Source organism: Silurus aristotelis, assembly GCF_946808225.1.
Source record: "Silurus aristotelis genome assembly, chromosome: 1".
Lineage (NCBI taxonomy): Eukaryota > Metazoa > Chordata > Actinopteri > Siluriformes > Siluridae > Silurus > Silurus aristotelis.
The window spans coordinates 28,064,919-28,086,187 of record NC_139574.1 but is presented as its reverse complement, the minus strand read 5'-3'; the positions used below and the strand labels follow the sequence as shown (position 1 = coordinate 28,086,187).

General features: G+C 38.9%; 1 protein-coding gene across 6 annotated transcripts in view; it reads left to right on the top strand.

Annotated features, from left to right (window-relative positions):
* Positions 1-21,269, top strand: part of col14a1a (collagen, type XIV, alpha 1a) — a 93,732-nt gene that overhangs the window by 56,626 nt on the left and 15,837 nt on the right. For all 6 annotated transcript variants that reach the window (XR_014535625.1, XR_014535626.1, XM_083554061.1 and 3 more), the window contains exons 27-39: positions 97-220; positions 4,102-4,245; positions 4,620-4,784; positions 4,953-4,991; positions 6,130-6,268; positions 7,564-7,706; positions 7,896-8,005; positions 11,941-12,099; positions 12,747-12,824; positions 13,504-13,590; positions 15,234-15,287; positions 15,931-16,026; positions 17,279-17,332. Coding sequence is in view for 4 of the 6 variants with exons in the window: in XM_083554061.1 (XP_083410187.1) it covers positions 97-220; positions 4,102-4,245; positions 4,620-4,784; positions 4,953-4,991; positions 6,130-6,268; positions 7,564-7,706; positions 7,896-8,005; positions 11,941-12,099; positions 12,747-12,824; positions 13,504-13,590; positions 15,234-15,287; positions 15,931-16,026; positions 17,279-17,332 (1,392 nt within the window). In the remaining 2 variants the exon portion in view is untranslated. The remainder of the gene's footprint in view (positions 1-96; positions 221-4,101; positions 4,246-4,619; positions 4,785-4,952; positions 4,992-6,129; positions 6,269-7,563; positions 7,707-7,895; positions 8,006-11,940; positions 12,100-12,746; positions 12,825-13,503; positions 13,591-15,233; positions 15,288-15,930; positions 16,027-17,278; positions 17,333-21,269) is intronic.

Sequence of the window (21,269 nt, the reverse complement as noted above, 5' to 3'; positions counted from 1 at the left end):
AGATTCTACGGTTTAGCTTGGCTCACACTAAATTCAGTAAAGCACAAATCCAAGACCACAGGCATGATAAACACTCTTAATTTCCTTTTCTGACAGGTGGCCATTGTTCAGTTTAGTGATGATGCCAGGACTGAGTTCAAGCTCAGCTCCTACAGGGACAAGGAGTCTCTCCTGGACGCCGTGCAGCGCATCACCTATAAGGGAGGAAACACCAAAACAGGCATGTATATGAGAGCGGACCGGTATGGAGAGCTTGTATCTTCCTGCCAGTAAATTTAAGGGAAGAAACAGTTCTACTGGAAGAGCACAAGAATGAGCGTTTGTCTGCTTTTAGGAATTCTGAAAGGGGAAATTACTTTAAATTTCTGGGGATTTTGGAAATTCTGGGTTGATTTTTATAATGATTAACACATGGAAAGTTCTTGTAGCATCTTCTTACATGGTAATACTCTGTGTAACATTAAGCTGGCTTGGAATGACTTCTTATGGTGGATATACTGTATTGTATGATGATCAGCACAGAAATATTAGTGATACATGTTTAAATATTTATTGGAAGCCACTATGTGACTTTGCGTTTCTCATTTTCACGATTTGCTTGTTGTTATTTATAGCTTTTATTGTAAAATGTGTCCCGACTGCAAATAAAAGAGCAGCGTTGGTTAAAAGATTTTATTTGGTAAATTTCAAGAATTCGCCATGCTTTTACGTTAGCATCCATTGTACCCCGACCACAGAAGCTAACGCGACTTCTTTCTTGTTCACTCAACTACCTTGTGCCTCAGTGTAAATAAAGCTGTATTTATTTCTTTAAATCATATTCCAAACAGACATTATATTTGTGTAATTGTTCATGTGCGGCAATGGTGAGTGATTCTCCGTGCATTTAGTCAAAGGAATGGGAAATAGCTGCAGGCCTGATTGATTTACATCTTCGACTGCAAAAAAGTTTTGTTTATTTTGTTATTAATGAACACATTTATAAAAAAAAAAAAAAAATCATGACACTTCTGCAAACTGACTGCTTTTTTTTTGTAAGAAAATCTCACTATGTTTCACACAAATAAATGAGTTAATCTGAATTTGCTGAGCTTCCACCAGCAAAACTCATGGTAAATAAGCCACTTAGTGCTGTTTGCTAGTAGGCAGCTTAAATGCCAGGACAGTGCAGCTCAGTTTACTCAGTTTTATTAAACCAGACGTGATGAGTGCGGTGCTTCTGGAAGTTACAGAGCCAAGCTCTGCTGATCAGTTACTTTTTTAACAAGCTAGAAAACAAACAAACAATAACCATTAATTACATTAGTTACATAAATTATAGATATGTATATTGTAGATGTATTCGAATAACTGAATGTGCCACTATTAAATTCTTGCCAAAAGACAGCTCTTTAGTATGCAAGTTGTTCTTCCTGCACCAAAATCTCTTCAAAGCACCTGCATGCCCTCCATCACACACATGCACAAACATGCATATAAACTCCTCCTCCACTGAGAGATGTTTTACTTAGCGATAGGATGACGCACAGTAGGTCGGATGCTATGAGTGCCTGCTGGGCCCTGTTGGATATTTCTCGGGTAGGTCGGTATGCATCTGCATAGAAAGATGATCCAGTGATAGAAGGATTATACTTCTTATTCCATTTCTTTCAGCTTACAGGCCAATATAAGATTGATTAAGTGGCTATGGACTACGGAGAAATTCCCAGGCTGTTGCTATATTGAAATACAGAAGTAAAGGTATATTAACCAAGAGATTGGTTTCATAAGAAGGTCCCAGTGTTGCATATACAGTGGTGTGAAAAAGGGTTTGTCCCCTTCCTGATTTGACACGTTAATGTTTCAGATAATTAAACTAATTGAAATATTAGTAAAAGATAACACAGTTGAACACAACATTTTTAAATGAGAGGTTTTTTTTATTATTGAGGGAAAACAGAATTCAAACTACATGGCACTGTGTGAAAAAGTGTTTCAGAAAAAGAAAAGAAAATCATACCAACAGTAAAATATAGTGGTGGTGGTGTGAGGGTCTGGGCTGTTTTGCGGCTTCAGGACCTGGAAGACTTGCTGTGATAAATGGAACCAAAATGTTTAGAAAAAAAAAAACCTAAAGGAGTTAACCAGTTATTAGGTTTAGGGAGCAAACACTTTTTCACACAGGGCCATGTAGTTTTGGATTTTGTTTTCCCTCAATAAGAAAAACCTTCATTTAAAAACTGCATGTTGTGTTCACTTGTGTTATATTTTACTAATATCTAAATTAGTTTGATGATCTGAAACATGAAAGTGTAACAAACGTAAAAAAAAAAAACAAGAAATCAGGTAAAAGTTTTCAGATTTTGTAGTAAAACGAAATCTGCTGGTGGTAAAAAAAAAAGATGTTTCACATGATTAATGATGAGCTTCTCAGACCCTCACACATGGCTCAGAGAGATGACAGATCGTCTTCCTAACATAACCACTGTTCCTTCTGATGTTACATGTAAAACCGATATCATAGCAAATTCTCTAAGTGCTGCAGTTTGTCTCCTCCTCCTGTTACCTCCTGTTCATTCTGACTGCATCTATAATAAATTAGGAGAGAGAGACAGAATCTGCCTGGCATAGCCACAGGGGCTCCTACACTTTTGTCCCAGTTTATCAGTGTAATGTGGATTTTCACAGCTTTGCAAGCACGAAGGCTGTGCTAATGCCTCCTGATTTTAGCTAACTTTAGACAGTGTTGAAAGATTTGAGATAGAATGGCAGTGAATATTCCTGTCACTGTGCTGTGTTTTTGATCAAAGGGAACCTGCTGTGCAAAAGAGCTAGTACATGCCACTGCTGGAGTCTGTTATTAGTAATGATAGGCTTTGTATTATGACAAAAAATGACCTTAAAAACAGTTCAGAACAGAGCTAAATACTTGGCATGCAAAAAGAAATTGGCATCCAACAATAAAATTGTTGTAGAAGGCACACTGAAATGGCAAGCACAATCTGTAACGAAACATTTATTCGCTATTATAAGCACAAAGCATAAAAGATTAAAAGCATTCTTTTAGCAAATATAAACTGTCCAGCTACCCCAAATATAGCATGCTAGCTAGCGTTGCACTCGAGTTAATGTAGCGAAAAATGGAAATGGGGCATGTAGATGTCATAGCTAAAAACATAAGTATCAAAACCTAGAACATGAAAATAATTATTTTGTTTTATTTTTGTTTTAGAAATTTGTTTGTATTACTCAGTGCAAATTTCAAACTTAGAAGTTGAAATTTTAAAAATAAATTTCCAATATTGCTTTGATGCATTTGCAATGCTCTACACAGAAGAGTAGGTTAACAGAAACAGAGGTGGCAACGGATGCAGATGCAATCCATTCCAAAATGAAAGGCATGATCGAGGTCAGTAAACAGGCGTGGGTCAGGTGAGGTACAGACATCATAAACAGGATGAATACAAAACTCAGGTAAAATGCTGACCGGGTCAGTACCAGTATAGCATACAAAGGACAACAATGCTTTGTAATCGTCTAGGGCATTTGCACAGACTGAGGGCTTACAGTACTTTGCATTGTAATGGAGTGTGATTAGAAACACGTCAGTGCTCCAGTGGTTGCGATCGCGTCATTGGAGGTGTAGTCTGGGTGGAATAGTCTGCAGGAGTGAGCGAGTGAGTGACAGATTTCAGACCTGGTTTGAATATACAGTAGTAGTAGATATCACATGTCATTTCAACCTGTAAGGAATAGTTGTATAATAATTTATACATGAAGTTGGCACAAACAATTTTTTTGTCAAACTATGGCTTTTGATACCTCATACACCGATTAATCCTCAATAATCATAAGCTTATTTGTAAACATATTATTAAGTGTTTTTAAAGAGACTGCATTATAGTCCGTCCCCCCCCCCCCCCATTCCCTTTTAAAATCTTTGGCTTCTCTTTCTGGAGCTGAGTGCATGACATTTTGACACATCGCTCCCCTTCGGCAGTCACACATAAAGCTGATGTAACGCTAGCCTAAGTATAGTCTGTCACTTTGCAGTCGGAGCTGTTATAAAATGTGCATCCTGGCTTAAGGCACTTACACCTGTGATTTGTGACGTGTGGTCAGGTCGAGCCATTAGGCACGTGAAGGAGAGCATCTTTACAGAAGAGGCTGGGACGAGGAGGGGAATTCCCAAAGTCCTAGTGGTGCTCACAGATGGCCGATCACAAGACGACGTTAACAAGATCTCCAAAGACCTGCAGACAGAGGGTGAGGGACGCTACAGTAAATGCATTTATCACCAACACAGAGTGCGGTTGATAGTTTCACATTTTATTCTCTGAGCGCGTTCGATAAAATAAAATAAAAAAATCCAGATGCCGAGTTATAATGGTAGTTTTTTATTATAATAATTAAAATACAGAGGTATTTGTGTTTTATATCTATAAATGTTTTATATGTAACATTAGTTTATTGTGTATCATCATGAAACCAACGAAGACAGGAAGCAGTGCGTACAGTAGTACATTGATCAAATCATGATGACATGATCTCACGAAGTCGTACCGCCGCGTCGTAAAAATGTAAAATGTATGTATGTGTGTAAAGTCCCGTAGGCCGAGCCTATATATGGTTTTCTTTAGGTTACATCATCTTTGCCATTGGCTTCGCTGATGCGGATTACGGGGAGCTGGTGAACATTGCGAGCAAGCCCAGCGAGAAACACGTCTTCTTTGTAGATGATCTGGATGCAGTCAATAAAATCGAGGAGCAGCTCATAACATTTGTGTGTGAGGCAGCAACAGCCAGTAAGTCTTGTTGTGGAGGAATAACAAGTTATGATCCTCATAAAACAGGCTGATTAACATATATATATATATTTTTTTTTTTTAAGTTTGCAGTAAACCGAAGTTGACAAAGTAGTATACTGATATTACCACAACTAAATTGGAGTGTCTCAAATCTTTTGTTTCTAGCTTGTCCGTCCTTGCTGATGAGTGGGAACAGTTTGGCGGGTGAGTGAGTTCTCATGAGAATGCACAATGTGGTTGCTTTGTGTAATAATCACATGCCTTATTTGCATTTACATTTATGGCATTTGGCAGACGCCCTTATCCAGAGCAACTTACAATTATCTCCTTTATACAACTGAGCATGTTAAGAGATAAGGGCCCTGCTCATGGGTCCATTTTCAACATCATATGGTGCCAAAACTTAAGAGTATAATAGTTGAATCTGTGACTATGTTTCCTTTTTCCTGTCAGGCAAATTTCTTTTGTACTTTAGCCGAAATACAGTGTGCACATTCTATCGGATCAATCAGAATTATGTCTCCTTGTGTCTGGGTTTTCCGAAAGAAACTGCCAAACAGTCAATCAGTGTTAAACAGGCTTTGTTCTAACATGGATTCCATTTATGGTAACATTATGCGGAAAAAAATTGTGTGTTCAAGAATGCAAAAACAATCTTCCCGAGAGAAGAAGGGGTTCGGGGTCGTGGATTATTTATTGTGCTCTCAACATTCAGCATAATAATAATCATTGTCTAGCGCAGTGTGAACTGAGCCTTGGAACGCATGAAAACAAACTTTTTTTTACGGTTATGGTTTTCAGTGGTGGATCGGATCATTTTTTTAGATAAGCAAAAAAAAAAGGGGGGGGGGAGCCAAATATAATTTGCTTATTAATCATTACGAGCGAATTTACAGCAAGGAAATGCTCAAATACATGCGATTTGAAAGATGTGAAAGGCTTCTCAATTTCTTCTGCTACTCCGCTAGCTATTGTTGTTGACTGATTACGATGTCCCGTTCATGTGAACACGACTGCTCTGTGTTACAAAATTGCTTAAAAATGCAATGTCAGCAGGAAAAGAAATGTCAAAAAAAAGAAAAAAAAAAAAAAGAAGATTAATCCGCAAGTAAAAAAAAACGAGCAATTAATCTGTGGTTCACGTGCGTGCCCAACCGTGAGTCGTGATCCATACAGATCACGGATCAACTGTGATCTGTTGCACCCCTACTTTTGAAATATACATAAATAAAACAAATCAAGCTCAATATAGTGTTCACTGTGTGCTATATTTGTTTTCATTTTTGTGCTCTAATTTAAGGTGAACTGTTGAGTCCAGTAGTGTTGCTCTGGTGTGCTGCAGGTTTCCGCATGATGGAGATGTTTGGGCTGGTGGAGAAGGACTACAGTAGTGTGCAGGGTGTTTCCATGGAGCCTGGAACATTCAACAGCTTTCCTTGCTACAGGCTACACAAGGATGCCCTCATCTCACAGCCGACCAAGTATGTACAAGATTTATTACACGGCTGTATAAACTAAGCATCGCAGACAAGAATCCAGATTTTACACTCGAACTCTGAAAAAAGTGGTATTACTGTGGCCACTGGTGTTATGCAGAAGGTGCACATGAGGTCTACATGTGTGTGAGGCAAAAACAAGAAGAGAATCCATGGCACAGCTGAGAGAAACAATCATTTTCCCTGGGCCAGATGCCCAAGCCCATGAGATCCCCAGGCCTTTGTGAACTTTTAAAATGTCAAGCAGCAGCTGGCACCACCTGTAACCCGTCTCCTTTAGCATGGTCTCCAGGTAGAGAAAACACAAATGGAGACTCTGACTTGGCTAATTCAGGATTGGCTATTCATGCAGCTTCCAAGCAACTAAGCCACCCGGCATTACGGTTTCTAGGGGCATTGGGCTTCAGTAACTCCTTATTGTCACATGGTGGGCAAGCTACATTTTACCTAGGTGAAACTTGTTACAGATCATTACTGCATTAACATCCAGTTAATGGTAAATATATTATATATAGTACCATTAAATATAGTAACATTTTCCATAGGTAGCTCAGTTATAACCACCCAAGTGACCTGCATCATCCCTCAGCACCTTCTAAACATTCACAACCAGATGGTGGCTTTTAGAAGCTTTATTAATACAAAAGCAAACGTCACAGGTAATCCTCGCGAGCACTGGTTGAACAGGGACAGGGAAATAAAAACCTGAAACAGGGAAATAAAATAAAAAAGAACAGCTCAATAATATGAAATTAGGAAATGTGCAGATATTGATGGGAGAAAATGCAGTGTTAGCTTTTTTTTACTCATTCATCTCAGTAGTGTTGTAACAGGTTAACAGTAGCTCAAATGTGTGGATGTTGTGACCTGAAAACAACCAAACGAGCATTGAATTGAAATCACTGGTTTCCAAGAGCTCAGGGCATCAGTGATGAGTTTGGTCCCGAGAGCTCAAACAGACCCTTCCTTGCAAGCTGAGTGATAACATTTAGAGGGAGTACTGTTATTATAGTGGAAAGCTTGAGTGCCTTTGAACAATCGAGTGTATTATTCTCTTATGCTCATTCACCACTGAGCCACATCATAAGCATCATTTACAGCAATCAAGGCCAGGCCACTCTGTGATTAGAAGCTCAGTTAATGAGTGCTTCGTATCAGATCACAGCTGGTACAGTTGCAGAGCCAGTGCTAAATAGAGGTTAGGTTTCAGCAGAAAGTGCACACTGTATTCAGGGTTCAAATAAATCACAATGTAATTGACATTTGCATTTTGGTGGTAGATATCTGCACCCGGAGGGACTCCCTTCTGACTATACTGTGTCAGTGCTGTTCCGTATCCTCCCAGAAACTCCTCAGGAGCCATTTGCGTTATGGGAAATTCTCAATAAAGCCAATGAACCCCAAGTGGGTCTCATCCTGGACAGTAAGTATTGTGTTTGATGGCCCACTGTTTGCATATTGGTCACTAAAAGCTTTCACACAACACCCAATAGCGCTTTCAACAGGCAATTGCCTGTTGGCAATGCAATAATAGTGTCGCTCAAAGGAGAAACAATACAGTGATTGTATCATATGAAAAACATTTTCACATTGAATCGCTTTTTGTTTTCAGATGCTGCGAAAACACTGGCATTCTTTAACTATGACTACAAGGGTGATTTCCAGACAGTGACCTTTGATGGGCCTGACATCAGAAAAATCTTTTATGGCAGTTTTCACAAGGTCAGTCTCTTTCATACATTATTTCAGCTGCAACTTTGACAGAAAATCACTGAAAACCTTTCACTGCTCATCGCTGTTGATATTTCCATCATGACCGAAGGAGTTCGGTGATATTTGAAGCTTTTTTGAAGCCCCTACTGTTTTGCAGTGCTACTCAGCATTCTGCAATGTGATGAGTTAACATCTTCACCTTCAACAGTCTCTTTTAGGGGGTCTGCTCACACTCGGACTGACTACTTAAACCTGTAGCCAGGGGGAGGATCTCAGTATGCCAGATTTGTTTCTTCAAAGACCAAGTGAGCAATTGTATGGGTCACTATAGGTCTCTGCTTAATTGTTTCTAAAAAATGAGATAATTTGAGAATAGTGCAAAGGTCCTGGTGTAATCCCAGGGTGAGTTTGAGCTAGTGTTTCTGTTCGTGTAAAGGTTTCTCTTAGGTTCCACAAGGCTGTGAATAAGTGTGTAAATGTGTGTGTGTCTCTTATCCCCTGTGATGAGATCAAGCAGTTACTGAATGTGAATGAATGAGCGATAAGTGTTACTTTTACCTAATACATACTAAAGCATGCTAAATGCCACCATGTCAGGAAAAAAAGCTTAAGTGTTAACATCTTGTCTTGTGTCCACGAAGATCAGCTTGTCACAATCATGTATTCTGCATATATATTTGAAAAGATGGTATCATGCTTCCTGGGGCTCAGTGTATAACTTGTCGTGTTTGTAATTCCATTTACCTCCCAAGTATATTCTGTGTGGGCCGGGTTGACGGCATCGCTGTAACTCACTGGAAAGCGATCTGTGTGTTTGTTTATCCTCAACACTGAAGCTTTGCTTATAATGTTCCCCAAAGGACAAATGCACATTAGAAATACAGTTTTCAGCAATAATTTGTTTATTATGATTAATCAGCAATAATGATTTGGCCGGTTTACTTTCTATTCCGTTTTCATTGAATCTATGAAGTCCTGTACTGTATGTCTGTAGGTCTTCGTGTGGTTTAATAAGAAACACGCTCTAGGTCACTGCAAGCACAGCAGCTGTAAGTTTTAAAATCTTCTGACAGCAGCTGTAACCGATTTCTACAAAGTAATATTGTTCTTCTCACACAGCACTTGTTTTGTTCAATAGTGCTGAGTTAGAGTAACACTTTTGTTGTCTCAGAATGTTTTGACAGCTTTTAAACAAATCCTAGGCTTGGGGCAGATCCTGATCATGTGAGCAGAGGTGTGTAAACACAGAGGCTTTGGCTGCTCCAGACTGAAGGTTTTGGAGTGTGTACAGTAGTTTGGCTCAGCTGAAGAGCTGAAGTTTGTTGTTTCCAGCTCCACACAAAGGTCTCAGACGTTTAGTATCCACACAGGAAAACAAGTGCTGACACAAGCTTTTGGACCATTTCTTTCCCCAAATCAGTGAACACAAAACATATTTAGTTGATTGTGTTATGAATCTTTTAATTTTTGTTTCAATTCTTTATATTCCTAAGGGAAATAATGTGGTATTAGTAGCCTTTTTTTCTGAAGGCAGGTGTAAAATGTGTTGTTTTGTTAATAGCGGGCGGGTATTGATGGCTTTTTCTGAGGAGCGAGCACTCTGAAGTACGTGCTCTATAGCCAGCCCTGAATCACACTCAAGGATCTGTCTCTATGGGAGCACCTCGAAAGGGACGAGAACACAAACAAACAAATGAAGCACTGCATCGTTATGAGGTAGAGGCTGGGATTTGAGCACAAGCAAGCGCATTAAGGATGAAGCGAGCGGGGTGAAATAGACCAATGCATCACACTGGCAACAGAATTATCCCAGGATTGATCAGAGGAGACGTGAGAGACACAGGGGCTTGAGCTGAAAAAGGAGCTACTCTGACTTCTCACCCTTCTCAGTGTCTGCATTAAATTCACACGTCTCACCCTCGTGCACGGTGCCCAGGTGAGACCTGTAGTGTGCTGTGAATTATATTTTGCATTCTCTGCTCACAGAATGGAGCCGGCATCCGACTGGCCTTCCGTTGTAAATTTTTACTACGAATACGCAGCTCTTGTTCTTTCTTTTGCCGACTTTTAACTCTTTTTATTTATTTATTTATTTTTTATCCCGTCTCAGAAGATGTGTGAATCTCTTCTCATGCACCATATCACACCATTATTCATGGTAATTGACGTTACTGTGCGACAGCACCATAATGAGCTGCATATGAGCCTGCATTCACCCACCTTTATTCATAGCAGTCTGACAACTATATCGTCTCTCTCACTTTCTGTCTCCCCTGCAACCACACTGGCAGACAAACACCCATGCATTCATCCAAAACATTGGAGAAAATAGGAGAAAATTGCGACTTAGACTTCAAATCCATTAGTATTCGACATGCTGTGGCTCATTGGCCTCACGCATGTTTAAACCTTAGTCAAGATCAGATTATATTCTTTCTATATTGGGCGGTCTGTTCCTTTAGAATACATTCTAGCAGAGTGAAATATCATGGAGCAGTCATTTACTAGGTAAATGGTCACTTATCTGTAGACTGACATATTAATTCCACTCGTCTTGAATTGATTTATTATACATTTAAAATGCATTACTTTGTAACCTAAAATCAAAACTTTATCATAACAGTGTACACTATGCACTCATTTGTCACTTAATAGCATGCACACCTGCTCATTCGTGCACTTATTCAATCAGCTACTGCCGTAAGAATGGAGAAGAGCAATGCAAAAACTTACGCAAGTACAGTTAATGAGCTTTAGTTAATGTTAACTTCAAATATCAGAATAGAAACATTTTCAGAAATTTGCGCAGGTTGTTGCAAAGGAAAGGCAGTTTTGCAGGTAGATTCGTGTTGCTGTAAGAGGATTTGCTGGATTGGTTCAGTTTGTTAAGAAGAGTATGGCGACTCAAATACCCACTCTTTATAAAAATGGTGAACAGAAATGCAAAATAACTTGTATGGTGGATGGGCTAAAACAGCAAAAGTCTACATCGGGTTCTACAAGGACAACAAATCTGATGCTACATTGAGACACCAGATCTTACTAACTGAAACTCAAAATCGAATTAAGTCCTGGTAATAATTTTTCCCTATCCTCAGCTAATGAAATAATTGCATGAATGAGCAGGTATACCGGTTTCAACTAGCACATAAGCGGCGGTTAAGAGACATGGCTGAAAGTCGAAAACAGCGGTGCGGTATAATTGGAGCAACGGATGACATTGTTCGTAAACCATGATCACGAATATTTCACTTTAATAAAGTAGACACGCACGCATAATATAAGTAATGTCCCCGATCAATATGCAGTCCCTGATGTCCTAAGCGTGTCCTAAATATCACCATGACATACTTTAATCATGTCAAATTGTCAGAAGGTGCTTAATACTGCACCTTGCCAGAGCTGATATCCTAAAAATAACGTGTTTAAGCTCGTTTACAGGATTTTATCCAGAGCGACTTACACTTATTTAATTTATACATTGAGCACAGGAGGGTTAAGGGCCTTTTTCAGGGGCCCTGCAGTGGCAGCTTTGTGGTGCTGCTCACAACTCGGAACTTGAACACCCAGATACCACATTCCAAAGTGGTTTTAATATTTGTTTGAATTGAATGAATTTAATATGTGACTCCTGTTTTAATAAACTCCACCCCACTACTCCATGTGACGTCTGTGTAGCGTTTGTCTGTCGCTATATCTGAGGTCTGAATAACAATTAATGGGTGACATGTCTTTGCATACACACTGAAAATCTTCAACTCAATTCATTCAACTATTAAAGCAAATTGTGTTTAACAGTGCCATTTATTGACACTTCAAAAACTGCTTTTGTCTATGAAAATCAGATATTGAGCATGTATAGAGATTAGGCTGTAAAGCGCATGTGTATTCCTTTAATGCCAGTGTGTTGTAGCAAGAATGACATTGCTTTCTCTGTCACACAGCTCCATGTGGCGATTAGCAAAACCTCTGCGAAGGTAGTGATTGACTGTAAGATAGTTAGTGAAAAGCCCATCAGCGCAGCTGGGAACATCACTACAGATGGAATGGAGGTTCTGGGCCGAATGGTGCACTCGCACGGCAGCAGGGACACCTCAGCACCGGTAAGACATGGACAAGAGCCATATCAGTTATCCGGGAGAACATGCAGCCTGATGTTTGAGGATTGCACATAAACTTGTTATTACACTGATCAGCCTAACACAGTTAAAATACATTAGGATGGATTGTCTTTATTCCTGAAAGAGCTTTCATTGGAAATTCTTTTTATATGAGGGGGAGTTAGATGTGACAATTGAAAGAGGAAATATGAGTTAATAATAAAAGTGGGAAACATTTGCATTTTTCCACAACCTTGTGTGTGTGTGTGTGTGTGTGTGTGTGTGTGTGTGTGTGTGTGTGTGTGTGTGTGTGTGTGTGTGTATGGACATTAAGGTATAATTTATGTTTTCCATAATGGGAGGTTGGGGTTGATGAGAATAATTGCTCTAATTATTTGAGAGGAAAATGTAAAAAGGCAAACAAATGACTCAACTGATGAAAAAGTGGTGCTGCAGGTAAAACCCCACTATTGCCATTTGTAAAAAAAAAATAATAATAATACAAATAATTGTCACTACCTTCATTTATTTAACAGACAGAGTGCATGTAACATTGAGGTTGATTTAGGTTACACTCATAATCCTTTTTGAGAAACCCTTATTTGTGTTCATGAGTTATGAGTATAATATGTGTCTTTGTGTATCCACAGTTTCAGCTGCAAATGTTTGATATTGTCTGCAGTACATCATGGGCCAGTCGAGATAAATGCTGCGAGCTCCCAGGCCTGGTAAGATTCGAATTGCTCTGTCCTTCTGTGATACAAGAGCACTCAATCAGAGCTTCCAAGCATCCACAGAACAAGAAAATGCTGTCTTTCCATTTCACTGACAGCTTGAAACAAACCAATCCAACAGTCAAGTTATCAACATAAACAATTGGTACACCATGTAATTGACAGTAGCTAAATGATTATTTACAATCAGGTATACAGAGAGCTTTTGAGACTGAGAGCAGATATGAAAGCATGGTCTAGGTCATTCTTATTATACCTAGACTATTATAGATCTATCATGTGGTTCAAGTCAGCTGCTGACTAAGTTTCATCACATTTTCCAATCATTAATATAGATCCTAATGTTATGGATACAAAATTTCTTTTTCTTTCGATAATCTGATACAGCATTCACTTGGAGCTGAATTCTTTTCTAGACTTGTGACAGCTTCACAAATAATCCAATTATGTAGGCTTGCATCAGACAAATAGACTTGGTTGGCTATTGATCAATGGATAGAAAGAACAATATCCCTTTACTGCTTGTTTTGTGATTGTTCTCTCCTAAATTAATGACTTAAGGGAATTGCATGCATGCTGGTGATTGACTTCAACAAATAGAGATTTATGCGAACCTCGAAGAGGAACCAGGAAAGCCGTTTTGAAAGATTTCTTGTGTGTTTTATATATGTAGAGAGTAGAGCAAGACTGTCCTGCTTTGCCTCATGCATGCACCTGCTCTGAGGACAGTAAAGGTCCACCAGGACCCTCTGGACCCCCGGTAAGATATTCTGTCTTTTCTTCTGTTTATGTAAGCTTCTGATACATCGTATATCTTATAACAACAATTATCAACGATCACATTTCCTAGTACTTCTGTTTGTACTGTTAAATAAATCAGACGCGGGAAGTTGGGAAACATATATATATATATATATATATATATATATATATATATATATATATATATATATATATTGGGTGACAAGAAATAGATTGCTTAATTCAGCCCACAATACAGACAGAACTGAGTACGGCAATATAAACAAATGAGCTCATTTGGAACGCAGGGCTGTGCAGACATGCCTTTTGAAGGCCATGGAAAGGCCACGCTGTGTAAACATCCATCGTGTTGAGAAGGTCATTAGGTAGAGATCTATTCTGCTCATACTTATAGATCCATATCAGTAATTTCTATTAGACTACTGAAGGTCCGGGCGGCGATAGCGCTGGTGCAGATTACATTTCAGCAGCTTGTTCATCTTAATATTATATTTTTAATGTCATCTCGATCTTGCAAAATTGCAGGCATGCAGACTTGTCTTTAATACATTTCTTTCTTCTCACTGGACACAGCTGGTCTTTCCAGTGAAGTTTAGGGCTGCTAGTACAGGAATCAAATTCTTGCAAGTATTTGCCTTGTATCCCTGAGCCGTAGACATTGCTGTAGTGCTTTGTGGCCATGATTAAATCAAACACTGGAAGAGGAAGCGAACAGTGTGAAATTACTGGCAGCTGCCTACAGCCGTGAGGGCATGAACTTGTAAGTGGTGTAATCTATAGCCAGGTTGCGGAGCAGGGTGGGAGTCGACCCTTTGATAGCTGGGAGAGTTTACACTGCACCAGGCCCAAGTGCTGCTTTAACAACTCCTTATTCAGGCAAAGTTACAGTGCAGTTCTAACTTGTTAAGTAGCAAGCTAGTCTAGATTTTCAATAGCTACAATGCAGCTTATTAACGTTTTTAATGATACATTAAAAAGCAGCAACCCTATAACTCTAATCAAGCTACAAAAGTGTGAAATAGTACAATTACTTTACTGCACAAAATACAATGTACCCGCTTTGTATAAGGTATAATAGTTTATAATATTGTGATTTGTTCTAAAAATTATATTCCATTACTACATTATTCTGAAAATAGTTTTGATCCAAAAGATATGGAAATAGTTTAGCTACATCACACAAATCAAACATAATGCTTTTCACTATAATGTGAATAAACTAAAAGGTGTACAGAGTTCATTAATGTAGTGAAATATGCGCTACGCACACATTAGGACTACAGTCAACCCCTGGGCTTAAGTTGCAAATTATCTTAAAATTGGCGGAAATCCGCAGCGGGACCGAATGTTCAGGAACGTTGGGAATAACATTTTAAACTATTTTTTCACTAACAAATTTAATAAATATTTTATAAACACATTATTGTATTAAAGTGACATAATGTCTAGATGAATTCATTAGGGTAACATAGGGGCTGCGGCGGTGCATCCAAAATTGTGTGTGTGTGTGTGGTGGTGGTGGTGGTGGTGGGGGTGTCTTAGAACGTAAGGGGACCACTGGGGGAAACTTTTGTAGACAATGGATTTAGTTTGGCGACAGGCATTTATTGGTAATTGTATGTGTGTGTTTGTAACTCACAGGGTGGCCCTGGTATACGAGGCTCAAGAGGTGACCGAGGGGAACCAGGCTCACCGGTAAAATACACTTTTTATTCAAACAACATATGAAACATAAGGATCCTGCTCTAACTTGACCCTGACTAACCTGCTTTAGTATCCAGAAGAATAAAACTGATCAACATCTTGGAATGCATAAACTTGTACATGACAGTGTATGTCACTGTTGTTTTTGGAGGTTTCCTGTGTTTTTACATATTGGGTAAATTAACTGAGATCTCAGTTTGGATCCTGATCTGCCGTTATTATTTCAATTCTTCTTGAAGGCTCCTGTTTTCTTCTTGCAGTACTCCAATCCCAGTCTATTTCATACACTGGTATAAAGTCAGGTGAAGGGTCCTCTGTGCCAGATAAATTTGGCCTTGTGAGGATATAATTTCTCTTGTATGGATGATGGGAAAAGCAATTTGCAAAACCAGGGTGAAGTCAGTCGTAATGGCCCTATTTGAGCAGCATGTCACAGGGTGAGCAGGTCAGCTTCTCTAAAACTCATGAATATTGTATTCAGCGATGAGGACCGTTAGATCAGGCAGGCAGATGCAGCGCGGAACAGAAACATTGATTACATTTATTCAATCCAGGCAGAAAATCTATGTTTTCTCAATTAGATTACATTAAGGAAATCATTAAAGTACAACTTTCCTCTGTCCAATGATTAAAGGGACCTCAAGGGCCAACCGGTGAAATTGGACCTCCAGGACCTCAGGGGCCTCCTGGACCCCAGGGGCCAAGTGGACTCTCTATCCAGGGATCACCAGTAAGACTTTTAAATTTTCTCCAAATGTGCCCAGGCTCAGAATCACAACTGGTGTGTGTATGACCTGTACTCTAAGACCTTCAGAGACGTACACTTATTTAATATTGTCGGTAGGGAATTTGCAAGTCAAATATGAATATACATATTATATTATATACATATTTTTGGCTTGTAATTTCAATTATGATTTAGATGTAGGGGAAAAGGAATGTCAGCATTAATCACCATGATGTGTCTAAAAGTTCATATAAAACGATTGTTTTAAATAATTAAATATTTAAAATAAATAATAAAGTCTGGGGTTCAGGCCCCGGTATCGCCAAGCTGCCACTCTTGGGCCCTTGAGCAAGGCCCTTAACCCTCTATGCTCCGGGGTTCCCTTACGAGGGAAATATCAAGGTCCGTGACGTGGGGCCGCCTTCCCGTGGGCTCACCACCTGCAGGAGGGACCGTAAGGGACGGTGCTGTGAGGATTGGGCAGCAGTCGAAGGCGGGGGCCTGCTTAGACTGCTGCCCCCGCGACCCGAATTACAGATAAGCGGGAGAAATGAAAGAAAGAATGTAAATGAAGAAGGTTATCGAAAAACCCTGAGTGTTCACTAACAAGTGTGTTGTAATGTGGTTTGCATATATATATATATTTATATATATATATCTTAAGAGACACTCAACAATCGCATTATTTTATAGATGATACTGTGAGCATAAAGGAAACATTTGGGATTTAGCCTAAGTGAATTATTTCAATGAATAGAAGTTGGAGGATTCTTATTTTTTTTATATTTGTCACCGATAAGAAAATATTGATGTGGATATACTTTCTAAATAAAAATGAAGCAGTAACACAAAAGTTTCTAACTCAATTATGTTATTGCCTCAGTGTAATTTTATTTGCGCAGGGAAATAACAGTTTCCACTATGCGTGGTTTATGCAATTTTAAGACAGAGCTGCTGCTAATGTTTGTTGTGTCTGTGGCAGTATAGAATTCTAATCTCATTATTACTTAAGTGCATTTGAATAGTAAATCCTTTAGCCCATTTATTGTATTTTATTAGGAATTCACATACAGTATGTCCCAAGTGTGTACATTATTGTCATTAGTGAACAGCAATATACAGAAAGCACACTCCAAAATCAAATCAAGTGGAACCTCCTCTCCAGAAAAGTGGAGTTTAATTCTTACGATACTGTTTTGTGCTCTGGAAACTGCACAATAGTCAGTTCCTTATTCCTTCATGTCTCTTATTTCAGGGATCTGCAGGAGAAAAAGGAGAGAAAGGTGACTCAGGTCTGCCAGGTCCTCAGGTAAGCGCAAAAGCAGGCACAGATTGTCTGTCTAATGAGCATGCACAATGACAGGCAGTCTTATTGCTTGTGCCCAGTCTCCTATTAGCTAGTTTTTTTTTCTTTCTCTCAGATAGAGCCGAATTATGGAGCAAATTATAGATATTGTGTATTTGTGCCTACGCTTTGAGGTACACTGATAGGTTTGGCTCACTTAGTCATAGTGCACACACACACACACACACACATACACACATATATATATATATATATATATATATATATATATATATATATATATATATATATATATATATATATATATATATATATATATATACACACACACACACACACACACATACACCACACATGTCTTTGTAAGAAAAATCCTAATGGAACCGCTCGCATGGGAAAATCATTACCTGCTAGTGCTGTTATTAATTACTGAAGCTTCCTGCTGTCTGCTGGGAGTCATACTCAGACAGCACATCAGAGAGGCTGATAGGAGCTGCTGAGCAGGTTGAAAAGAAAAATTCCCCTGTGAAACATTCACCTGTGCTCTTTAGCCTTCTTTCTGGTAAGGCTGCTGATGAGTATCGTGATAACTGTTGTGTAGGAAGATTTCGTTTTTGATGAATGGTCCTGCACACGTGCCGCAGTTAGATTTGTCCCTGCTGGAATTATTACCATCACTATCATTTATCAAAGCAATATAGTGCGTCATAGACTTTGTGGTGTCAGGAGTGTTTTTCCTGTGCACACAAGTTTGCAACAAAATAATCCTAGCTTCTTTTATTTCCAAGATTAAAGATCAAGCTTCTTTTTTTTTTTTTTTATTGCCGTGATGGTTTCTTTTCTTAAAAAACAATTACAATTTGATAGTAATCCAATGACAACTGGTGCAAAATCCCCAGGGACTCTCCAAAGAAGGAAGAAAACATTACTGCTCTTTGACCACCTGCCAACACACACATGCATACCGAGCTTCTTTGGCTGAGAGAAATGTCTCCAGCATAGGCTCGTGGTCTTGATTTGGGTCTCGGCTCTTAAAGACAGTCATTGGCACACAAAAAAAAAAAAATACAACTTTTTTCTCGTAATGTATATTGACTCTGTGTGCAAGTCATGTTGGCAGAGAGTGTGATATTAAAGTTGATTGTGACATTAAATCTGTGCGAAATGCTGTAAAAGTGAGACCTCTCGTTGATGGACAGGAAGAATGTAGCCTGTCAGATTTTGAAAACTGAACGCTGAACCCTTTTGAATTATATTCATAGGCTGTTAGGGAGGTTCTTGGGCGTCTGGAGCTTTTTCCCCACATCTACTCTTCTGTCTGTCTTGCTGTCAATCTGAATCAAAGTGTTAGGAGTAGCCGCTAATATAGCTTCTCGCACAAGACCAGGGGTGGAAAAAAGTACTGGGAAATTACACTTGAGTGAAAGATGACGTGTCAATATCTTTAAGAACTCAATTAAAAGTGAAAGGAGCCTGCCAAAACTTGGAATTCAAAAACTTGGAGTCAAGTAGTTAACGCATAAAATTGGAAATGCTGATATTAAAAAAAGGTCATAAGTTTTATTACTTTATCACAACTATTGCTTGTGTGTAATAGTTTTCGATTGATGTGTGAAATAAAGACATTTAATCTTTGTGTATTTTTGTTTGTCATCAGCAGATTTACACAATGGTGCTATTTGTTCTGAATTAAATGTATTCGGTAAATAAACAGTATTTATTATCAACTACAGTTTGACTTGCTGCCTAGATAGTTATGTTTGTTACTGGTTACAATTTCTGGTGACTGGTTGCAATTTAAATATATTGTATCTCACAAAAGTGAGTGCACCCCTCACATTTCAGGGACCATTTTAGTATCTTCTAAAGGAACATTAATAATGAAATAAAACTTGGATACATTTTAGAGTAGTCACTGTGCAGCTTGTAGAGCAGTATAGATTTACTGTCCTCTAAAAATAACTCAACATACTGTCATATGGTCAAAAAGTGCAGGTAACAAAAGTGAGTACACCATAAGTGATAACAGCGGTACATGGTGTAACCATGCAAAGCCACATGTCTTATTCATCATTTTTTATGTTTTTGTCTGCTTGACAGGACCATAAAAATTTTGTGTATCTTGCAATTTTAAGTTCAAATTTGGTGTTTTGAGTACAATTCTCTAACACTGACCACTGTAACTTTAACATGGCACCTCATGGCAAAGACACTCTGAGGATTTCTGAATGAAAATTTGAATTGTTGCTGTCCACAAAGATGTCTAGGCTATAAGAAGATCCGTAACACCCTGAAACTGAGTTAAAGTATAGTAGCCAGGGTCATACAGAGGTTTTCCAAGACGGGTTCCACTCAGAAACAGGTCTCGCAAGGGTCCATCAATGAAGTTGAGTTCTTGTGATGTGCGTTAACCCTGCAAACAGTTTGCCAAAGTCAAAATGTCCAAGAGCATTAATTACTGGAACCATGTACTGTGGTCTGATGAGAATAAAATAAACTTGTTTGGCTCAGATGGTGTCCAGCATGTGTGACGATGCCCAAGTGAGGAGTACCAAGAAAATTGTGTCTTGCCTCCAGTCAAGCATGGTGGTGGTATCATCATGGTCTGGGGCTGCATTAGTGCTGCTGGTACTGGGGAGCTGCAGTTCATGGAGAGAAACACAGATTCCAACATGTACTGTGATATTCTGCAGCGAAACATGATTGTGTGGCATCCTCAAGCAGAAGGTGGAGAAGTACCATGTGTCTAACATCCAGCAGCTCTGTGATGTCATTATGGAGGAGTGAAGATGATCCCAGCAACAACCTGTGCAGCTCTGGTAAATTCCATGCCCAGAAGGATTAGGGCAGTGCTGGATAACAATAGTGCTCACACAAAATATTTGGACACTTTGGACACAGTTTTGGCATGTTCACTTAGTTTTTTTAGAGGACAGTAAATATATACTGTTATACATGCTGCACATTTACTCCTCTAAAGTATATCCAAGTTTAATTTCTATAGTATAATCCCTTGAGAAGATACTAAAATGGTTGCTGAAATGTGAGGGGTGTACTCACTTTTGTGGGGTACTGTACTCAATATATATGATGTAGAAGAGTGAGGGATATCAATAGAGAGGGGTTACTCATGTGCATTTTAATAAGAGCTTAACCTTGCCTTTGTTCCTATTACTAATTTGTAGATGTATTATTTATTGCATTTAAATATAGGTACATTTCTAACCTATATCGTCCCATTTTGGGATATTTTAAGATAGAAAGTTTATTATAGAAACTTCTTTTCCCCCCAACTTTTTTATTTCTTTCATTGTGTCTCTGGCTTTCAGTCTTTTTTCCTTTCTTGAATGCAGTAATAGAAGCAAGCTGACAGGGCATCTCGAGAGCAGAGCACCACAATTTCTCATCTTGGAACAAATCAGACTATGCAGATTGCACATGTGACATCCTCACTTTTATTATTAGGCTTTCAGCTGGGAAAGTGAGAGCATACATCATTTAAGTACTAAAATGAGCTAGAGGAGGATGCTGAGAGTGAAGACTGTCATCTCAGGCTGCTGTGTCAGAGCTGGAGATTAACAACCCATGGAGCACACACATACGTCGGCATAGTGGGCACGTTTTACCTCGCAACGATATCACTGTGACCTCAATTGCTAATTTGATCTTTTTTTTTACGCCTTCTCGGTGGTGATTGATTTCATTTCTAGACTTTCGCAATGTAATGAACTGATTCAGCTCAAGCAACTTTCTCCCATGATTAATGGACATGACCTACTTCTTTTGGAATGTTGTTTTGCCTGTAACGCAGTCAGCAACTTCGCAAATACTCGCGCTTGTCTAAAAGGATTTTGAAAACGCAGAATATTGAGAACATTTAAAACAATCCATAACAGTCTGTTGCTATCGTCGTCCCAGTTAGCGAATAAGAGTTGAGATG